At 43.2% G+C, this 26,529-nt stretch overlaps 1 protein-coding gene across 1 annotated transcript in view; it reads right to left on the bottom strand.

Moving 5' to 3' along the window:
- The window catches only part of dab1a (DAB adaptor protein 1a), a 287,520-nt gene that overhangs the window by 38,998 nt on the left and 221,993 nt on the right, over positions 1–26,529 (bottom strand). Inside the window, exons 15-20 of the mRNA XM_068038058.1 lie at positions 26,328–26,362; positions 15,035–15,113; positions 14,715–14,762; positions 12,252–12,376; positions 5,787–5,904; positions 210–345 (exon numbers count right to left, since the gene is read on the bottom strand). Of these exons, the coding sequence (XP_067894159.1) occupies positions 210–345; positions 5,787–5,904; positions 12,252–12,376; positions 14,715–14,762; positions 15,035–15,113; positions 26,328–26,362 (541 nt within the window). The remainder of the gene's footprint in view (positions 1–209; positions 346–5,786; positions 5,905–12,251; positions 12,377–14,714; positions 14,763–15,034; positions 15,114–26,327; positions 26,363–26,529) is intronic.

Below are 26,529 nucleotides of genomic sequence, written 5' to 3'. Positions count from 1 at the left end.
TGTATTTCAGCAAGCAAGGATACTTCCAAAAGATTCTCGTGACCCATGGTTAACTCCGATCAGCACACAATAATTTTTGGGGATAATTTTGTTTAGCACCCTGAAGATTTACATTAAAAACCTTATTCTTTGCTAATAAATATAATTATAAGTGAAGTTTCAGTTCTATCACAATGGTTACACTACGTTTTACTGAAGACGTTCGTTACCTGTATCAGCACATACGTAACCCTCACACAAACTCTTGGTTCTGCAGGTACCTGTGCAGGGTTTCTCTTCTCTGTCAAAAGAATCACATGATATGCCACCAAACTGAGATGGTACTTCAAGTCTTGCATACCTGTACTAAATAAATTGAGATGGCAAATACTAAGCAAAAAGGGGTTAGTGTGAAAATTCATGGCTAGTTAAAATTTAATGGTGCAACATGTTGGTGCTTCATTGAGTCTTTACTTCTAGTTTCAATTTTGCTTTCTTTTGTGCCAGTGGAGAGGGGATGGTGTGACGGTCTTGTTTTCTACTTGAAAGTAGGTGAAATTACAGGTAAAAAATTCTAACCTGGCATTATTATACACAATGGACACAACTTTTACTCTAATTTTGTTTCTTTATCCCACCTATCCAGATTTTATTTTTTCCCAGCTTGAGGACACAGAGGCCAATTGTAGTGTCTCCCCGACTACTCTAGTTGAAATCATCTAGTTCAACTCAACCCTTCATGACCTGTATCACTCATTACCACATTACACACTGAATTTTCCATTGGGTTGACAAGAGGCCTAAAAATGCATGTGCCAATGAAGAGAATACAGGACTATGGCGGCAGCCTCATTTGCTTGTTACTGATGAACCTTAGGTGCCAGTTGAGACCTGAGAGACAGCTTGTCAGTCCCAGGGATATCAAGATCATCTGGTCTGGGTGGCAGCTGCAGCTGTTAGGAGAATCTGCGAAGGAGTGGAGCAAACATACAAACATACGAATTAGGAGCAGGAGTAGGCCTCTCGGCCACTCGAGCCTGCTCCTCCATTCAATAAGATCATGGCTGATCAGATTGTAACCTCAACTCCACATTCCTGCCTACCCTCAATAACATTTCACCCCCTTGCTTATCAAAAATCTATCTACCCCTGCCTTAAAAATATTCAAAGACTCTGCTTCCACTGCCTTTTGAGGAAGAGAGTTCCAAAGACTCACAACCCTGAGAAAAAAAAATTCTCCTTATCTGTGTCTTAAATGGGCGACCCCTTATTTTTAAACAGTAACCCTTAGTTCTAGATTCTTCCTCGAGAGAAAGCTTCCTTTCCACATCCATCCTGTCAAGACCCCTCAGAATCTTATCAAGTCACCTTTTATTCTTCTAAACTCCAGCGGATACAAGCCTAGCCTGTCCAACCTTTCCTCATAAGGCAGATCGCCCATTCTGGGTATTAGTCTAGTAAATCTTCTCTCATATGCTTTTTTTTTATTCTTCCTTCCAAAATGGACAATTTCACATTTTTCCACATTATACTCCATTTGCTAGATTGTTGTCCACTTACTTAACCTATCTATATCCCTTTGTAGCCCCCTTATGTCCTCTTCAAAACTTACTTTCCTACCTATCTTTGTGTCATCAGCAAATTTAGCAACCATACCTTCGGTCCCTTCATCCAAGGCATCTGTATAAATTGTAAAAAGTTGAGGTCCAGCACTGATCCCTGTGGCACACCACTCATTACATCTTGCCAACCAGAAAATGCCCCATTTATGCCTACTATCTGTTTCCTATTAGCTAGCCAATCTTCTATCCTTGCCAAAATGCTACCTCTACACAATGAGCTCTTATTTTCCACAATAACCTTTGATGTGGCACCTTGTCAAATGCCTTCTGGAAAACTAAATACATTACATCTAACGGTTCCCCTTTATCCACAGCACGTTACTTCTTCAAAGAACTCCAATAAATTGGTTAAACATGATTTCCCTTTCACAAAACCATGTTGACTGTGCCCGATTACTTTGTTTTTTTCTCAATCTTTAACAATAGCTTCGAACATTTTCCCTATGACAGATGTTAAGTTAACTGGCCTGTAGTTTTCTGCTTTCTGTCTCCCTCTCTCTTTTGAATAAAGGAGTTACATTGGCTACTTTCCAATCTAATGGAACCTTCCCCAAATCTAGGAAATTTTGGAAAATCAAAACCAACGCATCATCTATCTCACTAGCCACCTCTTTTAAGACCCTAGAATGATGTCCATCAGGACCCGGGGATTTGTCAGCCCGCAGTTCCAAAAATTTTCTCAGTACCACTTCCCTGGTGATGGTAATTTTCTTGAGTTACATAGAAACATAGAAAATAGGAATAGGAGTAGGCCATTTGGCCCTTCGAGCCTGCTCCGCCATTCATTATGATCATGGCTGATCATCCAACTCAGTAACCTGTTCCCCCTTTCGCCCCATACCCTTTGATCCTTTTAAACCCAAGAGCTATATCTAACTCCTTCTTGAAAACATACAATGTTTTAGCCTCAACTGCTTTCTGTGGTAGCGAATTCCACAGGTTCACCACTCTCCGGGTGAAGAAATTTCTCCTCATCTCAGTCCTGAAAGGTTTACCCCATATCCTTAGACTATGACCCCTGGTTCTGGACTCCCCCACCATCGGGAACATCCTTCCTGCATCTACCTTGTCAAGTCCTGTTAGAATTTTAGCGGTTTCTATGAGATCCCCCTTCACTCTTCTGAACTCCAGCGAATATAATCCTAACCGACTCAATCTCTCTTCATACGTCAGTCTCGCCATCCCAGGAATCAGTCTGGTAAACCTTCTCTGTACTCCCTCTATAGCAAGAACATCCTTCCTCAGATAAGGAGACCAAAACTGCACACAATATTCCAGGTGCGGCCTCAGCAGGGCTCTGTATAATTGCAGCAAGACATCCATGCTCCTGTACTCGAATCCTCCCGCTATGAAGGCCAACATACCATTTGCCTTTTTTACCGCCTGTTGCACCTGCATGCTTACCTTCAGCGACTCGTGTATGAGAACACCCAGGTCTCATTGCATATTCCCCTCTCTCAGTTTATAGCCATTCAGATAATAATCTGCCTTCCTGTTTTTGCTACCAAAGTGGATAACCTCACATTTATTCACATTATACTGCATCTGCCATGCTTGTCCAAATCACCCTGAAGCCTCTCTGCATCCTCCTCACAACTCACCCTCCCACCCAGTTTTGTGTTGTCTGCAAATTTGGAGATATTACATTTAGTTCCCTCATCTAAATCATTAATATATATTGTGAATAGCTGCAGTCCTATGCACCGATTCCTGTGGTACCCCACTAGTCACTGCCTGCCATTCATAAAAAGACCCATTTATCTCTACTCTTTGTTTCCTGTCTGCCAACCAATTTTCTATCCTTCGCAATACACTACCCCCAATCCCATGCGCTTTAATTTTACATGCTAATCTCTTGTGTGGGACTTTGTCGAAAGCCTCTGAAAGTCCAAATAAACCACATCCATTGGCTCCCCCTCATCAACTCTACTAGTTATTTCGTCGAAGAATTCTAGTAGATTTGTCAAGCATGATTTCCCTTTCATAAATCCATGCTGACTCTGTCCGATTCTACCACTGTTCTCCAAGTGCTCTGCTGTTAAATCTTTGATAATGGACTCCAGAATTTTCCCCACTACCGATGTCAGGCTGACTGGTCTATAATTCCCTGCTTTCTCTCTACCTCCCTTTTTAAATAGTGGGGTTACATTAGCTACCCTCCAATCTGTAGGAACTGTTTCAGAGTCTAGAAATCTTGGAAGATGACCACCAATACATCCACTATTTCTAGGGCCACTTCCTTAAATACTCTGGGATGCAGACCATCAGGCCCTAGGGATTTATCAGCCTTCAATCCCATCAATTTCCCCAACACCATTACTCTACTAATACTGATTTCCTTCAGTTCTTCTCTCTCACCAAACCCTATGTTCCCCAACATTTCTGGTATGATATTTGTGTCCTCCTTTGTGAAGACAGAACCAAAGTATGCAGTTAGTTGGTCATCCATTTCTTTGTTCCCCATATTAAATTCCCCTGTTTCTGACAGTAAAGGACGTACATTTGTCTTCACTAATCTTTTTCTCTTCACATATGGGCGGCACAGTGGCGCAGTGGTTAGCACCGCAGCCTCACAGCTCCAGGGACCCGGGTTCGATTCTGGGTACTGCCTGTGCGGAGTTTGCAAGTTCTTCCTGTGTCTGCGTGGGTTTCCTCCAGGTGCTCCGGTTTCCTCCCACATGCCAAAGACTTGCAGGTTGATAGGTTAATTGGCCATTATAAATTGCCCCTAGTATCGGTAGGTGGTAGGGAAATATATAGGGACAGGTGGGGATGTGATAGGAATATGGGATTAGTGTAGGATTAGTATAAATGGGTGGTTGATGGTCGGCACAGACTCGGTGGGCCGAAGGGCCTGTTTCAGTGCTGTATCTCTAAACTCTGAACACCTATAGAAACTTTTCCAGTCAGGTTTTATGTTCCCCTCAAGCTTGCTTTCGTACTCTATTTTCCCCTTCTTACTCAATCCCTTGGTCCTCCTTTGCTGAATTCTAAACTGCTGCCAATCCTCAGGTCTGTTGTTTTTTCTGGCGAATTTATATGCCTCTGCCTTGGATCTAATGCTATCTCTAATTTCCCTTGTAAGCCATGGTTTGGCTACCTTTCCCGTTTTACTTTTGCACCAGACAGGAATAAACAATTGCTGCAGTTCATCCATGCACTCTTTGAATGTTTGCCATTGCCTTTCCACCATCGTCTCTTTAAATAACGTTTCCCAATCCATCATAGCCAACTCGCGCCTGATACCTTCATAGTTTACTAAGATTCAGGACCCTAGTCTCAGAATCAACAATGTCACTCTCCATCATGATGAAGAATTCTATCATATTATCGTCACTCATCCGCAAGGGGTCTTGCACAACTAGATTGTCAATTATTCCTCTCTCATTACACAATACCTAGTCCTGGATGACCTGTTCTCTAGTTGCTTCCCTTCCATTTCCTGAATTACAGCTATTTCTTGGATGTTACTCGTATCTTCTATGGTGAAGACCGATGCAAAATACCTGTTCAATTCATCTGCCATCTCCTTATTTTCCCTTATTAATTTCCCCAGACTCACTTTCTACAGGACCAACTCTCACTTTGTTAACTCTTTTCTTTTTTACATATGTATAGAAACTCTTACTATCTGTCTTTATATTTCTTGCCAGCTTTCTCGTGTACTCTAATTTTTCCCTCCTCAGGAGGTAATCAGGAAAGGTGCTACGCAGCATCTGTAGATTTAATGTGGAGCTGGAAAATGTGCTTTTGCTACTCCCAATTCCACAATGAGGTGAGTAAAAAAAAATTAACCTTATTGTTCCAGCAAGGGTCTGAAGCAGTCCCTTAAAGGACTGCTGGTTTGGTTGCCAAGTGCCTGAGGAAACTGACCACAGTATTTCATGAGCAATCCAGTTATGTAAAGGGAGCTTCAAACCTATAATAGATCCCATCATGTGCATATAAAAAGAGCTCAACGCTTGTTTCAGGCACGAGCTATGGACATCTATGGAGGAGCTTTTGCAAATATAACAGGTGGCTCACTTCCAGTGCAGAATGTTTTTATTTTTCAAGAATGTTTTTGGCATAATACAGAAGATGTCAAACTGTTCATTGACACTGAATAATGTTCCTTTCTATCTGATCAACAGAACCAGATTGTAAAAACCTCTTATTTGTACTGATTTTCATTACCATACTTACATGTTTTTTCTGGCAAGGATCACAAGTGCTCCATGAGGACCAAGCAGAAAGAATGCAATCAATTGGCTGTGAAGGATTCCTCAATGATTGATCATTTAATTCCACATGTGTCTCTCTGCTGAAAATAGATGGGTATTGTAATAAATCTGGAAGACTGAATCAACAAAAATTTATTTTCCTCTGATTTCTGGTCTAAATATAGTTGTGCTATGTACTTTTAACAAGTTTCTATAAAAGGAGAGAAGATGTTGCAAATACTCAGCAGGTCAGGCAGCAACTGTGGAGAGAGTAACAGAAAGGTCATTGACTTGAAACGTTAACTCGTATTTTGCTTTTCCAGAAAAAGATAACTGTCAAAGACTGAAGTTTTGTAAAGTTGTGGATGACGAATAACATAGCTGATGTTTTTGGAGTCAGCATGTACCAACTCATTCCAAAAGCAAAATTTGTAACTTTTTATCGGGTGGCTTTTGTTAAAAGTACAAGCAAATGAGAATCAGTAGCAGGATTAAACCTGGCAATATATATCATCCTTCCGGAGTAACAATTAAAATCTGAATTTTTTTTCTAAACAGTGCATTTTCTACAACAGTGACAATGTGCTGCACTTTACCAGCCCTCTGGAGATGGGTTGGGAGGCAGAACCCCTCGCACAGTGGCGCAGTGGTTAGCACCGCAGCCTCACAGCTCCAGTAACCTGGGTTCAGTTCTAGGTACTGCCTGTGTGGAGTTTGCAAGTTCTCCCTGTGACTGCATGGGTTTCTGCTGGGTGCTGTGGTTTCCTCCCACAGCCAAAGACTTGCACGTTGATAGATAAATTGGCCATTGTAAATTGCCCCTGGTGTCGGTAGGAGAATGGTGGGGATGTGGTCGGGAACATGGGATTAATGTAGGATTAGTATAAATGGGTGGTTGTTGGTCAGCACAGACACGGTGGGCTGAAGGGCCTGTTTCAGTGCTGTATCTCTAAATAAATAAAATGGTGGCAAAAGGTGTCAGGAGGGGAGCCTGACATCTTCTCACTGCCACGGAATATTCTCAATGATGGGAATGGCAGCAGCATGGCTGCCTGCTGATTGGAAGTGGGCGACCACTTAAATCAAATAATTGGCCAATTAATGGCCACTTCCTCAATTGGATGGCAGTCCAGGCAGTGGCCTCTTAATTAACCGCTACCAGTAATATCCCACCCAGGGTCCTATTGTCTAGCCATGCATGCTTAGGATATGCTTTCGGTCCCAGCAACAGGAAAACCTAGGATTTGTAAAGATTTTGGCCAGTGTTTTACTTTATTGACTGTGAAATACTTCCAGAAGTTCTGAGGATGTAAAAGGCACTACTTAAATGCAAGTTCTCTCTTTCTATTCTCAGGTCTGGTCATTGAATGCCTGAAGCATACAGACAGAATGAAAATTAGAAAGAGAAGATCCAGACAATACTCATCAATAAATACCCTGGGCCAACTTCAATGGACTGAGAACGGATCAGGCCCAAGTAAATTGGAATCAAAGATGGGCAGACAAAACAGTAACTGAACTATGGGCTGCATTTAAAGAAGAGATATTTTGGGTACGGTAAAGGTACATTCCCACAAACATGAAAGATAGGGCAAACAGATCCAGAGCTCCCTGGATGGTGAAAGAGATAGAGAATAAGTTGAATCAGAAAAAGGATGCATAAAACAGATGTCAGGTGGATAATATGATTGAGAACCAGCCTCAATATAGTAGGTTCAGAGGGGAAATGAAAAAAGAAACAAGAGAAGCAAAGACAGAGTGTGAGAAGAGACTGGCAGCTGACATAAAAGGAAATCTAAAAGTCTTCTATAGGCATGATGGAATACTCTCCACTTACTGGGATGAGTGTGGCTCCAACAACACTCAGGGAGCTTAACACCATCCAGGACAAATCAGTCCACTTGATCGGCACCCCATCCACCATCTTAAACATTCACTCCCTCTACTACCGATACACAGTGGCAGCAGCGTATACCATATACAAGATGCACTGCAGCAACTCACCACGTCTCCTTTGATAGCACCTTCCAAGCTCGTGACCTCTTCCACCTAGAAGGACAAGGGCAGCAGACATGTGGGAACACCACCATCTGCAAATTCCCCTACAAGCCACACACCATCCTGACTTGGTAATATATTGCTGTTCCTTCACTGTCGCTGGATCAAAATGCCGGAACTCCCTCGCTAACAGCACTGTGGGTGTGCCTGCACCAGATGGACAGTTGCGATTCAAGAAGGCAGCTTACCACAATTGGTTTTTAATTCCCATTCTCATTGATGATGTGTTTCATAAGGCCAGTTATGTGGTGACCACAAGATAGGTAAGTTCCCTGGTCATGGTGAATATGACACACATAAGAAGGTTGTGAGACGCTAGCTACTGGTTCATGATAGTACATGTAGACCTGGTAGAAGTCTACCATTACATAAAGGGCACAGCTGCCGACATTTGGGACTCTGGTTGATAATAGAGGTACCCATAGTCAGAATTTAGCTGGAATATTGCAGTTATGCAGATGTCATGGAAGTGGATGTTTATTTGTCCATGCTGTTCGATGTTTTGAATTTTCTTGACAATTTTTCAATATTGTGTTCTTAAAATCAAATATATCCACACAAGTTTAAAAAATAATATCATGGAGATGATACTTGAAATGCTATTGAGCTAAGTTTTGATGTTGCCCCTCTGTACACTATAGATAATAAGCAATTTGTTAGCTTGCCTCACCAATGGATTACAAGGAGGAACTATTGTTACACGTTGGGCTACATTATTGCATAGCTAGATATTGGGAAATACAGGCATTCTCCAAAATGTAAACCACTGGGACTGCTTACTGCAGTGACTGGCACTGTTGCAACTGAGAGCATACCTAGGTTCTAAATTGGGGGAGGGCAAATTTTCCGAAACTGAGAGGTGACCTAGTGAAAGTGGACTGGGTACAGCTACTTAAAGGAAAATCAGTGGCAAACCAGTGGGAGGCATTCAAAAGCAAAATACTACAGGCATGTAGGCATGTCCTCACAAAGGTGCCAAATCCTCACTGCCAAATCTAGAGCCCTTTGGTTATCTAGAAGCTTACAGGGTAAGTTAAAGCAGAAAAAGAAAGCTTATGACAATCACAAAAATCTTAATACTTTAGAAAGCCTAAAGCAGTATAAAAAGTGCAGGGGTGAAGTAAAAATGGAAATTAGAAAAGCATAGAGAGGACATGAAAAATTATTGGCAGGTAAAATCAAGGAAAACCCAAAGATATTTTATCAGTACATTAAGAGCAAGAGGATAACTAAGGAAGTGGTGGGGTCTATCAAAGATGTACAAGGGAACTTATGCATGGATGCAGAAGATGTGGGCAGGGTTCTTAATGAGTTTTCTGTCTCTTTCTTCACAAAGGAAAGGGTTGATGTAGAATTGTAGTTAAACAGGAGGAGTGTGAAATATTAGATACAATAAGCATAATGCGAGAGGAAGTACGAGAGGGTCTGACATCCTTGAAAGTGGATAAATCGTCAGGGCCAGTTGGATTGCATCCCAATTGTTAAAGGAAGCCAGGGAGGAACTAGCAGATGCGCTGAGGATCATCTTCATATCCTCACTAGATACAGGCAAGGTACCAGACGATTAGAGATCTGCGAACGTTGTACCATTGTTTAAAAAGGGTACGAGGGATAGGCCAAATAATTATAGGCCGGTCAGTCTGATCTCGGTGGTGGTGGTAAAAAAAGCAAGTCTTTTTTCTTGGATGTTTAAAAGGGCGGCACAGTGGTTAGCACAGCAGCCTCACAGCTCCAGCAACCTGGTTTTGGTTCTGGGTACTGCCTATGTGGAGTTTGCAAGTTCTCCCTGTGACTGCGAGGGTTTCCTCTGGGTGCTCCGGTTTCCTCCCACATGCCAAAGACTTGTGGATTGATAGGTAAATTGGCCACTGTAAAAAAAAATGTCCCTTGTGTAGGTAGATGGTAGGAGAATTGAGGGAAGGTGGGGATGTGAGAGGGAAAAATGGGATTAATGTAGGATTAGTATAAATGGGTGGTTGATGGTTGGCACAGACTCAGTGGGCCGAAGGGCCTGTTTTGGTGCTGTATCTCTCTATGACTCTAAATTGTTAGAATTTATTCTGAGGGACAGGATAAACTGCCACTTAGAAAGGCATAGATTAAACAGGGATAGTCAGCTTGGATTTGTTAAGGGAAGGTCAAGTTTTACTAACGTAATTGAGTTTTTTGAGGAAATAACAAGAAGGATTGATGAGGGTAGTGCAGTGGAAAGTGAGGCATTTGACAAGGTCCCACATGGCAGACTGGTCAGTAAAATGAAAGTCCAGGGGATACAGGGCAATGTGGCAGGTTGGATCCAGAATTGGCTCAGGGACAGGAAACAGAGTGTAGCAGTCGATGGATGTTTTTGTGAATGGAAAGCTGTTTCCAGTGGCATTCCATGGGGCTCAGTGTTGGGTCCCTTGCTGTTTGTGGTATATATTAATGGTTTAGACTTAAATGTGGGAGGTATGATTGGAAAATTTGCTGATGACACAAAAATTGGCCGTGTAGTTGATAGTGAAGAGGATAGCCGTAGACTCCAGAATGATATCAATGGTTTGGTTGAGTGGACAGAAAAGTGGCAAATGGAATTCAATCCAGATAAGTATGAATTAATGCATTTGGGGAGGCAAATAAAGCGAGGCAATACACAATAAATGGGAAGATATTGAGAGGGGTAGAAGAAGTGAGAGACCTTGGAGTGCATGTCCACAGAGGTCCCTGAAGGTGACAGGACAGGTCGGTAGGGTGGGAAAGAAGGCATATGGAATGCTTTCCTTTATTGGCCGAGGTATAGAATACAAAAGCAGGGATGTAATTCTGGAACTGTATAAAACGCTGGTTAGGCCACAGCTGGAGTATTGCATACAGTTCTGGTCACCACATTACAGGAAGGACATAATTGCTCTGGAGAGAGTACAGAGGAGATTTACAAGAATGTTGCCAGGGCTCGAAAGTTGCTGCTATGAGGAAAGATTGGATAGGCTAGGGTTGTTTTTCATAGAACAGAGGAGGCTGAGGGGTGACATAATTGGGGTGTACAAAATTATGAGAGGCCTTGATAGAGTAGACAGGAAGGACCTGTTTCCTCTAGCAGAGAGGTCAATTACCAGGGGGCACAGATTTAAGGTGATTGGTAGAAGGATTAGCGAGGACATGAGGAAAAATATTTTCACCCAGAGAGTGGTGGGTGTCTGGAATTCACTGCCAGGAATGGTGCTGGAGGCAGAAACCCTCAATTCTTTTAAAAGGTACCTGGCCATGCACCTGAGGTGCTGTAACCGGCAAGGCTGTAACTGGCAAGATCAGGTGCTGGAAGGTGGGATTAGATTGGGCGACTAGATTCTTCAGCTGGCATGGACATGATGGGCTGAATGGCCTCCTTCTGTGCCATAATTTTCCTATGATTCTAAAGCAAGGCTCTAAACCTATAACAGCATATAAAAGAGAAAAAATGGTTAACATTTTGGACAGGACCTGTCACCAAAGTTGATATCAAACAATGTACAGTGCATTTCCAACATTTTCTGCTTTTCTTTCAAATTGCTAACATTCATAGTTTCTTTTTCATCTCTCCTGGAAATGACTAATTGCCAACAAATCATGAAGAAACTCATTTTTTCAAAGATCGGTCTCTAAGTTGCCTTGTATCCAATTTGTTTACAGAGGAAGTTGAGATTCTGCTGTGCAATATTAGTAACAAATATATTAATGTGTATTTATAAAATTCTCAGTCTTCTAATTTAATGGAGTTATTTTGAACAGTTTAACACTATTGTTGCTATTGGTACAGGAATTACCAGCAAGTGCATTAACACCAGTAATATCATGCAGCTGCAAGAAAACAAACTGACAGCAAAAGGTTTATGTTTGAACAGATTTGAAATATACTGCAAAAATAGCACTTTTCAAGACAAGATACTGCACATTTTCTGAGTTTAAATATATTACAATGTATGTTACCTCTTGCCATGTTGCAAACAGGACACAATTTGTTTTAAAACGAGGTAAAATGATACTGTTAGAAGTGCAACCAGTTTCAGAGGAATACGCTTGAATTCCTAACAATAGCCATATAAAGTTTCACTCCCTCCCATTTTCTTCTGTCTTCTGGTAAAGGTGCTGACTCATGCTGGAGTGCAGTCCCCATGAGTACTGTCCATCTTCTAGTATCTTGTCCAAGTATACATTCTTCAAGTCAAACTTCAACAGTGACTACCAGTGAGGTATTCAGAAACAGAGCAACATTAAACTGGAACTCAATCCCCATACAGTCTGCACCTCAGATGCACTTCTCCTAGCTGTTTTTTTCCCCCTTCTCTAGCCTAAGGATCCCGAATCCAATAACATTGCCTTGACCAGTGATCTAAGATTTTGAACAACTAAACCTTTAGTTCGAGAAACTTACCAGTAAGCATTTGGCTGTATAATGCCTAATGCAGCATAAAGCAGTATATAATTCTTTGATTGAAGCACGATCTTGGATGTTTTCACCATATTCAAAACAATGTGCAGTGACCAACAGTCAGAAAACTTTCAGAGTAATAGATTATCAGTGGTGTAATGTTTGTGTACTGCTCTTTGATCGATTGATTTTCTTATTTGCGCAAGCATTAAATCATACAGTTCCTGAGGGTCATTTAAAATCATCGACATCTTTATATCGTTATATTTCAAAAATCGAGTCGAAGAGACTTAGTAGTTGGCAGGAAAAAAGACAGAGGCGCAAGGGGAGAGCCAACTGTGCAACAGCCCCAACAAACAAATTTCTCTGCAGCACCTGTGGAAGAGCCTGTCACTCCAGAATTGGCCTTTATAGCCACTCCAGGCGCTGCTTCACAAACCACTGACCACCTCCAGGCGCGTATCCATTGTCTCTCGAGATAAGAAGGCCCAAAAGAAAAAAAAGAATTTCAAAAAGTATGAATTTCATAATTGCTTTTGGTACTGTTTTAACCAATCCACTGCATATATTAGCACAATAATATTGCTTATTCATTAATCAGGAAACATGCAATTCTGCAACAAAATGATTATGCTGCAATATGACAGAGGTCATTAGAGGGCAAATCAGCTTTCCTGGTGGGAAGCTTCATTCAGAGTCATGGCTGAATTTTATCTGGGCGTTACACTCCGTGGCTGTGCCCTCTAAACTCAGCGAGGTGCCCGCATTTAGCGGCCGCCACAGAGCCCCCGCAAAATTACGCACGGGGGCTCATTAGCATCACTGTGCCGAGCCTCCCCCCTAATATTATGTGGGAGAGGCGGGACATGCGGACCGGTGAGGAACCCTCTATTAAGTGGACCAGCACCTGCTTCCTGACAGCTGTCAAAGAATACTTACCTGACTGCTGAAGAGTGGGGCTGCTGTTAATCTTGCAGCAAAGCAGAAAGTGCTGCAGAAATCCAGCAGGTCAGGCAGCATCTGTAGAGAGAGAAGCGGAGTTAACTTGTCCAAGTTCAAAGACCTGAAAGTTAACTCTGCTTCTCTCTCCACAGATGCTGCCTGACTGAGTGACCCCAGCACTTTCTGCCACATACTTACCCTGCTGTATCCCAGTGTCCTGTGAAGTTGTGATCCTCTTCTTCCACTCAAGTGTAACATTCCTTCCTGTGGGTGTGCCACACCTGGGTGAACAATTTTGATTTTGCACATTCCAGGACGTGAGTCTTAAATATATCATAAAAGGTATTACAGAGGTTTACAGAGAGCACACTGACACAAATGGGAATGCACGGGTGTCCCAGCAATGTAACTACGTCTTTCACTAAATGTTCCTCACCAACATGCGTGTCCTTTTCTCTGTGTGAATGATGTGTGCCAGCATGTAGTGCCAATGTCACATCCCTTTCACCATTGGCCTTTCAGGAGAGCCAACGTATGCAATAACATAATTGCCATGCCACCATTACTCATGAACGTCTCCACGGATGTAGTGACATGGACATTGGCTCAGTCAGCTGCTGCCTGTAATGGTTTACACAGGGATGCTGCAGATGTGGACTGGTGCACAGCAGGTGAGCGAGGGTGATGTGTGGCTTGCAAAGCTCATGTCAGTTCCTATGGAGCAAGCAGCCTTTGTCTGATAAGCCACTGCCGTACATCCCTACCTCACTGCTAGTCCTGCGTGCAGAGCCTGGGTGCCATCTGCCCTCCCATGCATCTTTCATGTTGTAGGTCCTCAGTGTCCTCATAGTCTGAGGAGGAATCCTGTTGACATCTCTCCTCATCATGCCAGGCCTGGCCCCTATTGGGTGCATAGTTGTGCAGAGCAGCAAAGTAAGGAGCTGGCCTTTTCGGCCCATAGTACAGGGCATTACCCTATCCACCCAGGCATTGAAAGCGCTCTTTCAGAATGCCGATCTCCTGCTTAATGGTGGCTCTTGTAGCTCAGTGGCTGGTTAGTATCTCTCCTCTTCAGCAGTGGTGGGGTCTCTCACTGGTGTTGGGAGCCATGTTTGCAAAGGATAGCCCTTAACTCCAAGAAGCCACCCCTCCATCTGAGCCAGTTCAGTGTGCAGTGGTGGCAGCTGGGACTGGCACAGGTCCCAGGTGTCATGACAGCTGCCTGAGAAGCAGTCCCTTCTTGACATCACGGGTCAAGGCGGACCTCTCCCTGCAGAATTTTACTCACTCCCACGCCATGACCCGTGGAGTCGAGGGGTCAGTAAAATTCAGCCCTCAGTGTGAGTTGAAGAATCAACCCTACAATACCAAAGCTGTATCTTCAAACCGTGCTCCCTTGGAAGGCAGCTCCACATTGGTGTGCTGAATTTAGCTCTAAATTCCAAAGATATTTGTTTCCAAAAGACATAGCACTTGGGAAATCTGCAAACAGCACTTATCAATGTTTAACTCCCAGCGAGTTACTGTTATGGTCACTGGAGGTCGTTTTGCTCCAGGCATCTGAATCTGTACCTGTAGATTGGGATGAAAAAACAAATTTAAATAATATTCTTGAGAGAAACTGGAGTGTCGGAGATGTCTATTTCTGAAAAAGTAAATACTTTAATAAGCATAAATTACATTGAATAAACAATCCCTTGTATGTAGTTATTTATAAAAATAGGAAATGTTGGAAATATGTAGCAGGTCATTTACTACAAGAAGACCAAATATTTGGGTAAAATCCTTAGAACTTTGTAGAAATGTTGGTTCCCAAACATCAATCTTTAATTTCTCTTTCATACTTTTTGTGTATTTTCCAGTATCTTTAATTTCAAATTGTTGACACTTTCAGCTTTTTCTTTTCCATATGGAGTTTCCATGCTTTAGTGTTAAATTTACCTTGGGTAAAGATCAAAAATTCATGCCCAAGGAATAAAAGGGACAGTAGCAGCATGGATATGAAATTGGCTGAGTGATAGAAAACAGAGAGTAGTGGTGAACAGTTGTTTTTTGGACGGGAGGAAGATATACAGTGGGGTTCTCCAGGGGACGGTATAGGACCCTTGCTTTTCTTGATATATATTAATGACCTAGACCTGGGTTTACAGGGTAGATTTTAAAATTTTCAGATGACACAAAACTTGGAAGTATTGTGAACTGTGAGGAGGATAGTGATAAAGCGTAGATATAGACAAGCTGCTGGAATGGGCAGTCAAGTGGCAGATGAAATTTAATGCAGAGAAGTGTGAGGTGATTCATTTTGGCAGGAAGGACGAGGAGAGGCAATATAAAATAAAGGGTACAATTCTAAAGGGGGTGCAGAAGCAGAGGGACCTGGGGGTATATGTGCACAAATCTTTGAAGGTTGCAGGGCAGATTGAGAAAGCAGTTAATAGAGCATATTCTAAACAATGTGCAGCGACTGACAGTCAGAAAGCTTTCAGATAATAAAGTTAATAAAGTATCCTGGACTTCATAAATAGGGGCAGAGAGTACAAAAGCAAGGAAGCTGTGATAAACCTGTATTCACACTAGTTTGGCCTCAAATGGATTTGTGGGCTGAATTTTCTGAGCATGCCGCTAATCGCCACAGCACGCTCTGATCTCAGTGCTCTGCCTGCGCAGATCAGCCGTTGCTGAGCCCCTGTGATATTTCACACGGGGGCTCATTTAAATGGAAGGCGTGGAGTGGCCACCCCCGATGATCTAGAGAGGGGCGGCCGCACCATACCCGGCAATGGCGTCTGGCAACACCGCGCAGGTGGCGGCGCCAGTGCCATTTTTAAAGGGCTGCAAGCTGTTCTGTTGGGATGGCTTCACCTGAACCATGCTGGGACCAGTGTCCTGGTGAATCGTATAACTAGGGTTGTAGATAAGGCTTTAAGTGGGGGGGAGGGTTCAATTGAAGGGAAGTTTAAAAAGTCGAATAGTAACGAGAGAGCAGAGGTGCAGGGTAGAGAAGGAACATATATTAATCAGAGAGTGACAAGAAGGGACAGAGAATACAAACACAAGAGTACAGCAGAAATTAGAACCAGAGTAGGCAAAAATGGTAAAAAGTCAAAGCTTATGGCTCTTAATCTGAATGCACGTAGCATTTGTAACAAGATAGATGAGCTGACAGCACAGATAGAAATAAATGAATATGATTTGATAACTATCACTGAGACGTGGTTGCAGGATGACCAGGACTGGAATCTAAACGTTCAAGGATATTCAAAGTTCCAGAAGAATAGGCAGAAAGGAAAAAGAGGTGGGGTAGCTTTGCTATTAAAGGAAGGGATCTGTGCAGTTGTGAGTAATGATATATGTGTTATAGAGCGTGATGTAGAATCAGTTTGGGTCGAAATAAGGAATAGCAAGGGAAAGAAATCACGGGTGGGAGTGGTCTATAGGTCTCCGAAGAGTTGCCTCTCTGTAGGACAAGATATTAATCAGGAAATAATGGAGGCGTGTAAGAAGGGCACTGCAATTATCATGGGTGATTTTAATCTGCATATAGACTAGACAAATCAAATTGGCAAGGGTAGCATGGAAGACTAATTTGTAGAGTGTCTCAGGGATTGTTACTTAGAGCAATATGTTGCAGAACCTACCAGGGAACAGGCTATTTTAGATTTGGTAATGTGTAATGAGGTAGGATTAATAAGAGATCTCATAGTTAAGGATCCTTTAGGGGGAAGCGATCATAACATGGTAGAATTTCAAATTCAGTTTGAGGGTGAGCAACTCGGGTCTCAAACCAGTGTCTTCAACTTAACCAAGGGCAATTATAGAGGTATGAAGAAAGAGTTGTCTAAAGCGGGCTGGGAAGATAGACTACAGGGGAAGTCAGTAGATGAGCAGTGACAGACTTTTAAGCAGATATTTCATAACACTCAGCAAACATTTATTCCAGTCAGAAGAAAGGACTCGAAAAGAATGATGAACCACCTGTGGATAACAAAGGAAGTTAAGGAGAGTATCAAATCAAAAGCAAAGGCGTACAATGTGCCGAAAACAAGTGGTAGACCAGAGGATTGGGAATTTTTTTAGAAACCAGCAGCGGATGACTAAAAAACTAATAAAGAGGGAGAAAATTGATTATGAGAGTAAATTGGCAAGAAATATAAAAACGACCAGTAAGAGCTTCTATGGGTATATTAAGGGGAAGAGAGTAGCTAAAGTAAGTGTAGGGCCCTTAGAGGATGAGAATGGGGAATTAATAACAGGGAACAGGGAAATGGCAGATAATTTAAACCAATACTTTGCATCAGTCTTCACGGTGGTGGACACTATAAACATCCCAACAATAATAGATGGACGAGGTGTAAATGGGAGGGAGGAACTTGTAACAATCTTTATCACAAGAGAAAAGGTGCTGGACAAACTGATGGGACTAAAGGCAGACAAGTTACCAGGACCTGATAGCCTGCATCCAAGGGTTTTAAAGGAAGTGGATGCAGAGATAGTGAAGGGATTGGTCATAATATACCAAAACTCACTGGATTCCTGTAGGGTACCAGCGGATTGGAAAACCGCTAATGTGACGGGCATATTCAAGAAAGGAGGGAGACAGAAAGCAAGAAACTATAGACCAGTTAGCTTAACATCAGTCATTGGGAAAATGCTTGAGTCAATTATTAAGGATGAAATAGCAGAACATTTCGAAAAACATAATGCAATCAAACAGAGTCAACATGGTTTTATGAAAGGGAAATCATGTTTGACAAATTTATTAGAGTTCTTTGAGATTAGAACAAGCATAGTGGATAAAGGTGAACCAGTAGATGTTATGTATTTGGATTTTCAGAAGGTGTTTGATAAGGTGCCACATAAAAGGTTATTGCACAAAATAGGAGCTCAGCGTATTGGGGGTAATGTGTTGGCATGGATTGAGGATCGGCTAACACACAGAAGGCAGAGAGTCGGGATCAATGGGTCTTTTTCAGGTTGGAAAGCCGTAACTAGTGGGGTGCCACAAGGATCGGTCCTAGGGCCTCAGCTATTTACTATCTACATTAATGACTTAGAGGAAGGGACAGAGTGTAGAGTATCCAAATTTGCTGATGATACAAAAATAGGTGGGAAGGCATGTTGTGATGAGGACACAAAGAATCTGTAAAGGGATATAGATAGGTTAAGTGAGTGGGCAAAAACTTGGCAGATGGTGTTCAATGTAGGAAAGTGTGAGGTAATCCACTTTGGTAGGAAGAATAAAAAGGCAGATAATCATTTAGATGGAGAAAGACTACAAAATACTGTAGTCCAGAGGGATCTGGGTGTTCTTGTGCATGAAACACATACCGGTGCTGCAAGTAATTAGGAAGGCAAATGGAATTTTGGCCTTTATTGCTAGGGGGTTAGACTTTAAAAATAGGGAAGTCCTGTTACAACAGTACAGGGTGTTGGTGAGGCCACACCTGGAGTACTGCATACAGTTTTTGTCCCCGTATTTAAAGAAGGATATACTAACATTGGAGGCAGTTCAGAAAAGGTTCACTAGGCTGATTCCTTGGATGAAGGGGCTGTCTTACCAAGAATGACCAAATAGGTTAGGCCTTTATTCATTGGAATTCATTTAGAAGAATGAGAGGTGATCTGATAGAAACATATAAGATTTTAAGGGGCTTGACAGGGTAGATGTTGAGAAGATGTTTCCACTAGTGGGGGAATCTCAAACTGGGGACATAATTACAGAATAAGGGGGCACACATTTAAAACTGAGATGCGAAGGAATTTCTTCTCTCAGATGGTGGTGAATCTCTGGAATTCTCTGCCTCAGAGAGTTGTGGAGGCTAGATCACTAAATGTATTTAAGGAGGAGGTAGATAGATTTTTGAAATCTCGGGGAGTTGAGGGTTAGGCAGAGCAGGCCTGAAAGAGAAGTTGAGGACTGGGACAGATCAGCCATGATCTTATTGAATGGCGGGGCAGGCTTGAGGGGCTGAATGGCCTACTCTTGCTCCTATTTCTTATATTCTTATCGGTAATTTTAATTTTTAAAGTGACCCTTACCTTTAATTTATATAAAAACATTAAAGTACAGATCAAAGCCCCTCTTCCACCCACCCCCCCTCCCATCATAAACCAATAAATTTATTTCCCTCTCCCCCTGAAAAACCATTTTTGTCAGTCCCGACCTTTCATCCTCAAACTTTATGATCTTTGCCCTTCAACGACTTCCCACCATCCCCTCAGCCAATGGTGTAAGTTTCCTCCGTTCCCCCCTGCACCGACCTGAAAATTAAACTCCTTCCCCCTCTCCACCTATGTCTCACCTTGAATCCCCAAACGGGGATCAGAATGCGTGGGACTTCTGGCCACTGGCCGGAATATCGGCGTGGGATGGCCGCCTGGTCCAGGTAAGTTATCTAACGTATATTAGCATAGATTTTATTAGGCAAATGAGGAGCCACACCAAGGCCTCGCCAACACCGGTAAAATGCCGCGGGGCCTTTTCAACATCAGGGGTTGTGGCGGGCCTCTCCCATAAGAATTTTCCAGGCCCCCTCGCCACGACCCCCGTGCCGGATGACTAGTAAAATTCAGCCCAGTGTGTCCAGTTCTGAACACCACTTCAGAAAGGCTGTGATGGCATTAGAGATTGTGCAGAAAAGATTCACGAGAATGGTTTCAGACACAAGGAGCTTCAGTTATGTTGACAGAATGGAGAAGCTCGGGTTGTTCTCCTTGGAGAAGAGAAGATTAAGAGATTTGATAGAAATGTTCAAAATCATGAGGGGTCTGAACAGAGCAGATCAAGAGAAACTGTTCCTGTTGGCAGAAAGGTCAAGACCAATGGCCGCTGATTTAAGGTGATTGAAAAAAAAAGCAATGGCGATGTGAGGAAAATCTTTTTTACGTAGCGAGTGGTTAGGATCTGGAAAGCACTGTCTGAGAGTGTGGTGGGGGCAGATTCAATCAAGGCCTTCAAAAGAGAATTGCATAATTATACGAAGAGAAAAAAATTGCAAGGCTATGGAGAAAAGGCAGGAGAGTGGGTCTAGGTGAATTGCTCTTGCAGACAGCCAGCAGGGACATGATGGGTCGAATGGCCTCCTTGTTTGCTTTAAACATTCTAATACCTTGATCTGACATTTTTATATATAAAGAGTTACCTTTACAGCCTTTGCCATGGATTCTTTCTGTGCCATTATGACTTTATGACTCTAATAATAGATTCTTAGCTTTATGTTGTCATTATCTTTCCTTCACTGGACAAGGTTCACAAATAGTAGTTCTCGTATTCTTTATGATTGGCCAGTCTTCTTATCAATCAAAAAGAAGCATCCTGGGAAGCTGCATTTTAGCAGCTATGCTTTCAGAAAGGATCACCAATGTTTCCTGGGAATTTTGACTGGAAAATGCTTAAACAAAGTGGAGAATTTTTACTCCTAAGAACAGGAAAGTTGGGGCAGGTGGGAAGGCAAAACATTTTAAAAACTCAAACTTAACCCCAACCTGTATCAAACATACCCACTTCTTGGCTGAATTGTTCTGGTCCCGCAGAGGCAGGTTAGGAGGTGGGACATAGAGCAAAATTGCAAAATAGTGTGTTAGGCCAGCTACCCGACGCATTCCCACCTCCAAGTGGTTCTGGAGGCGGAGTCAACGCGGCAGAGGCTACCCACTCAGCAATGACGGGTAACCAATTAGGCCCATTAATGGCCCGATTGGGGGGACATTGATGGTGTCACTGGGATCTTCACCTGCTACTTGACAGCTCACTCAATCATCGCAGAATGGACCCATTGGGATACGCTGGCCACAGCCACAGCCACAAATCATCCTGTGGAGAATGGCTTGACAGCTGTGGCCATGCGCAATTTTTAATTTTTCCCAATGTTGCAGAAAGCACCACTATTTTGAGGCACTCTCACGATCTCCTACCTGAATGAACAGCACCTACCTCTCCCAGTGGGGCTGCCGGCCAGATATTGCTGCTGGCCTCAGGCTTTCATGGTCTTCCTGCAATCCTTAATTGGATGGGGGTCCCGAAGGTGGCTTCGTAATTGGCTGCCTCCAGGAAGATTGCGCCCGCTGTCCTGCCATGACTACTTCCGGATTCCCAACTCGGTTTTGAGGCTGACATCTGGATCATGACCCAACCAGGAAAACCCAGCCCTTGGTTTCAACTGAGATGAATAAAGGAACAGATGACCAAGTAATTCTCAGGAGGCATATCAGTCACTAAAATGTTTTAAGGCAGCTCCATTTTTATTTTTAACTTGTGGAGACCAGGGCCCAGGCTTCGGGAATCCCTGCAGCTAAAAAAGGTGAGAAGGGCCAGATCCTTGAATGAAAGTGTCTTTATTGCACTGCTTGGGGGCCGAGAAGAGCAAAAAGACCAAACAAAATTACCATGCATGTAACTGGACCCTTGAAATCAGCCGCCCCCCACCCCTCTCACAATGCCCTATTCGTCTCTCTTCCTCTGCAATGTCTGATTTGCTAAACCCCCTACTCTGACCATCCCCCCCTCCTCCACATTATTTGAATTACATAACATCTTCTTCCCAGCTGCTTTCCCACCCAACAAGCAATCAGTCTGTCAATCAGGCTTGTTGTCAGGCAGGAAACCTGCTGAGAAATTTAAAAGAGGTCCTGTCGTTAATTTCTACAGAACATGCAGGAAACCCACACTTCTGTCCAATTGAGTCTCCTCAAGTAGTGTATTCGATTCCTCTGCAACCATTCTTATTCTGAATAGTAATGGCACAAGAGCCTATTGGTTAAGGTACTAGACCAGCAACCAAAGGGTATGAGTTCAAATCCCACCGAGACTAATAGTGAAATTTAATTCAATAAAATTGGTAATTTATGAGCTAAGATAATCATAAAAGCTTCCAGATTGTCAAAAAAGACACAACTGGCTCATTAATGCCCTTCAGTAAAGAGAACTTGGCAACTCTACCTAGTCTGACCCAGTATGTGGTTGACCCTAACAATCGTGTTATAGTATAACAATGAGAAGATGAAAATGGGACATGACTATTGGTAATGGCAAAGATTTCATTCATTCATGGGATGTGGGCATTGCTGAAAAGGCCAGCATTTGATGCCCATCCCCAATTGCCCTTGAGAAGGTGATGAGCTGCCTTCTTGAACTGCTGCAGTCCATGTGGTGTAGGTACACCCACATTGCTGTTAGGTAGGGAGCTCCAGCATTTCGACCCAGAGGTGATGAAGGAATGGTGATATGTCTCCAAGTCGGAATGGTATGTGACTTGGAGGAATACTTGCAGGAGGTGGTGTTCCCATGTGCTTGCTGTACTTGGCCTTCTAGGTAGTCGAGGTTGCAGGTTTGGAAAGTGCTGTTGGAGAAACCTTGATAAGTTGCTGCAGAGCATCTTGTACATGAAACACATTGCAGCCATGGTACGTCTATGGAGGAACAAATTAATGTTTAAGGTGGTGGATGGGATACTAATCAAGCAGGCTACTTTGTCCTGGATGGTGTTGAGTTTCTTGAGTGTTGTTGGAGCAGCACTCATCCAGGCAAGTGGAGAATATTCCATCACACTCCTGAATTGTGCCTTGTAGATGGTGGAAAGGTTTTGGGGGGTCAGGACTTAGGTCATTCACCACAGAATAGCCAGTCTCTGACCAGCTTTTGTAGCCACAGTATTTATGTGTCTTGTCCAGTTAACTTCTGGTCAATAGTGACTGCCAGAATCTCGATGGTGAGGGATTTGACGATGGTAATGCTGTTGAATGTCGAGAGGTGGATAGACTTTCTCTTGTTGGAGATAGTCATTGCCTGGCACCGGTATAATGCAAATATTATTTGCCACTTATCAGCCCACGCCTTATTTTTTAAAAATTCTTTCATGGGATGTGGGTGTCGCTAGGAAGGTCAGCATTTGTTGCCTTCCCTAATTGACCTTGACAACTAAGTGGCTTGGTCGGCCATTTCAGAGGGTAATTAAGAGTCAACCACATTGCTGTGGGTCAGGAGTTACATGTAGGCCAGACCAAGTAAGGATGACAGATTTCCTTCCCTAAAGGACATGAGTGAACAAGATGGGTTTTTACAACAATGGATGATAGTTTCATGGCACCATTACTGAGACTAGCTTTCCATTCCAGATTTTTATTAATTAATTGAATTTACTATTTAAATGAATTTAAATTCCACCAGCTGCCATGGTGGGATTTCAACCTGTGTCCCCAGGCATTAGCCTGGGACTCTAGATTACTTGATTACTAGTAATGTTATCCAGATTTTGCTGCATACGGGCATGAACTGCTTCATTATCTGAGGAGTTGTGAATGGAACTGAACAATGTGCAATCATCAGTGAAATTTCCCATGCTTAACCTTACGATGAAGGGATAGGTCATTGATGAAATAGCTGAAGATGGTTGGGCCTAGAACACTGCCCTGAAGAACTCCTGCAGAGGTATCCAGAATTGAGATAATTGGCCTTCAACAACCACACCATCTTCCTTTGCCTTTTGCACTCATGTGCTAGGTTCTGCTGTCATTGAAGATGGGGATGCTCATGCAGCTTCCTCCTCCATTTAATTGTCCACGATCATTCACGACTGGATGAGGCAGGACTGCAGAGCTTTAAATTGATTTTGGGCGGCACAGTGGCACAGTGGTTAGCACCGCAGCCTCACAGCTCCAGGGACCCGGGTTCGATTCCTGGTACTGCCTGTGTGGAGTTTGCAAGTTCTCCCTGTGTCTGCGTGGGTTTTCTCCGGGTGCTCCGGTTTCCTCCCACAAGCCAAAAGATTTGCAGGTTGATAGGTAAATTGGCCATTATAAATTGTCACTAGTATAGGTAGGTGGTAGGGAAATATAGGAACAGGTGGGGATGTTTGGTAGGAATATGGGATTAGTGTAGGATTAGTATAAATGGGTGGTTGATGTTCGGCACAGACTCGGTGGGCCGAAGGGCCTGTTTCAGTGCTGTATCTCTAATCTAATCTAATCTAATCTAATCTGATCGGTTGATTGTGGGATTGCTTAGCTCTACTTATAACATGCTGCTTCAACTGTTTAGCGTGATTGTAGTCCCGTGTTGTATCTTCACCAGGTTGGTACCACATTTTTAGGTTTGCCTGGTGCTGCTCCTGGTATGTTCTCCTATAATCCTCATTGAATCAGGGTTGGTCCCCTTGCTTGATGATAATGGTATAGCCAGGAATATGCTGGGCCATGAGGTTACAGATTTTGCTAGAATACAATTATATTGCAGCTGATGGCCCACTGTGCCTCATAGATACCCAGTTTTGAGCTGCAAGATCTGTTCTGAATCTATCCCATTTAGCACAGTGGTAGTGCCACACAAGATGAAGGTGTTCTCAGTATGAAGGCGGGATTTTGTATCCACCTGACTGTGCGGTGGTCACTCTTATGGACAGATGCACTTGTGACAGTTTGATTGTTGTGGACTAGATCAAGTAGGTTTTCCCTCATGTTGGTTCTCTTGCCACGTGCCGCAAGCCGAGTTCAGCAGCTATATCTTTCAGGACCCAGCTAGCTCGGTCAGTAGTGCTGATTCCGAGCCAGTCTTGGTGATGGAGATTGAAGTCCTCCACCAAGAGTACAGAATGTACTTGCTACCCTCAGTGCTTCTTCCACGTGGTGTTCAACATAGAGGAGCACTGATTCATCAGCTGAGGGTGCGCAGTAGGTGGTAATCAGTATTGATATTTTATTTTGAGATACAGCACTGAAACAGGCCCTTCGGCCCACCGAGTCTGTGCCGACCCACAACCACCCATTTATACTAACCCTACAGTAATCCCATATTCCCTACCACCTACCTACACTAGGGGCAATTTACAATGGCCAATTTATCTATCACCTCAAAGTCTTTGGCTGTGGGAGGAAACCGGAGCACCCGGCGAAAACCCACACGGTCACAGGGAGAACTTGCAAACTCTGCATAGGCAGTACCCAGAATCGAACCTGGGTTCCTGGAGCTGTGAGACTGCAGTGCTAACCACTGCGCCACTGTGCCGCTATCAGTGGGAGGTTTCCTTTCCCATGTTGACATGATGCATGAAGCCCAGAGTCAATATTGAGCATTCCCAGGGCCACTCTCTCCTGACTATATACCACTGTGCTGCCACCAACTCTGTTGTGTCTGTCCTGCCGGTAGAGAGGCCACACCCAGAGATGGTAATGAAGGAGTCTGGGACATTGGCTGTAAAGTATGATTCTGTGAATGTGACTATGTCAGGCTGTTGCTTGATTAGTCTGTGGGACAGCTCTTGCAATTTCGGCACAAATCTCCAGATGTTAGTAAGAACAACATTGCAGAGTCAGCTAGGTTGGGTGTGTCTTTGCTGTCTCTGAATCCAGTGCTTAGATCGACGCCGAGATGTCTGTCCCGTTATATAGCTTTTTGAGGTGGTTTTGATGAGGCAGTTAAGACTGAACCACACAGCTGTTGGTCTGGAGTCACATGTAGGCGAGGACAGCAGATTTCCGTCCCTAAAGGAAACCTAAAGTGAACCAAATGGGTTTTTAGGACAATCCAGCAGTTTCATGGTCACCATCATAGATACTAGCTTCTATATTCCAGATTTATTTAATTATTTAACTGAATTTAAATTCCCCAGCTGCCTTCGTGGGTTTTGAACTCATGTCCCCAGATCAGGCCTGTGGATTATTATCCACGTAACATAACCACCATACTACTGTACCCGCTCATGTCAGGATGATTGCTCATGTTGGGAAAGCGGTCCCACAGACTAATCAGGAAACAGTCTGATATGCGTATACTCACAGAATCATATTTATCAGTCACTATCTCAGACTGCTCCATCATTATCCAGGGATTTGTCCAGTTTCACCAACAGAGTTGTGACACAGTGGCATATAGTCAGGTGATAGTGACCCTGGACAAAGTCAAGGAAACCTCTTGCTGATCACTATCAACCCCTTAACTGACAAATCAACTCTTCTCCATGTAAAATATCACTTGGAGGAAACTCTAAGGGAAGGAAGGGCATGGATTGTAGTCTGGGTGGTGAATTTCACTATTCACATAGAATGGGTTTGACCTACCACCACTGACTGAGCTGACTTGACTTTGCATCAAGTTTTGAGGGAACAGGTAGGAGTAAGTACCCTACATTGTTCTCATCAATTTACCTGTCATAAACGTTTCCTGGAACCATCACACAGTCCTGAGAAGATAAAAAAAACTTTAGTTTAACAATGTGAATATCATGATGTAGTGTAGCACCATCACTGAGCTAAGTGGGACAAACTCAGGACAGATCTAACTGCCCAAAAGTGGGCATCCATGAGGTGCTGCGGGCCATCAACAGAATTTTATACCACCACAATCTTT

The sequence above is a fragment of the Heterodontus francisci genome, chromosome 8 (assembly GCF_036365525.1).
Source record: "Heterodontus francisci isolate sHetFra1 chromosome 8, sHetFra1.hap1, whole genome shotgun sequence".
In the NCBI taxonomy this organism is placed as follows: domain Eukaryota; kingdom Metazoa; phylum Chordata; class Chondrichthyes; order Heterodontiformes; family Heterodontidae; genus Heterodontus; species Heterodontus francisci.
This window is presented reverse-complemented; position numbering and strand designations above follow the sequence as displayed.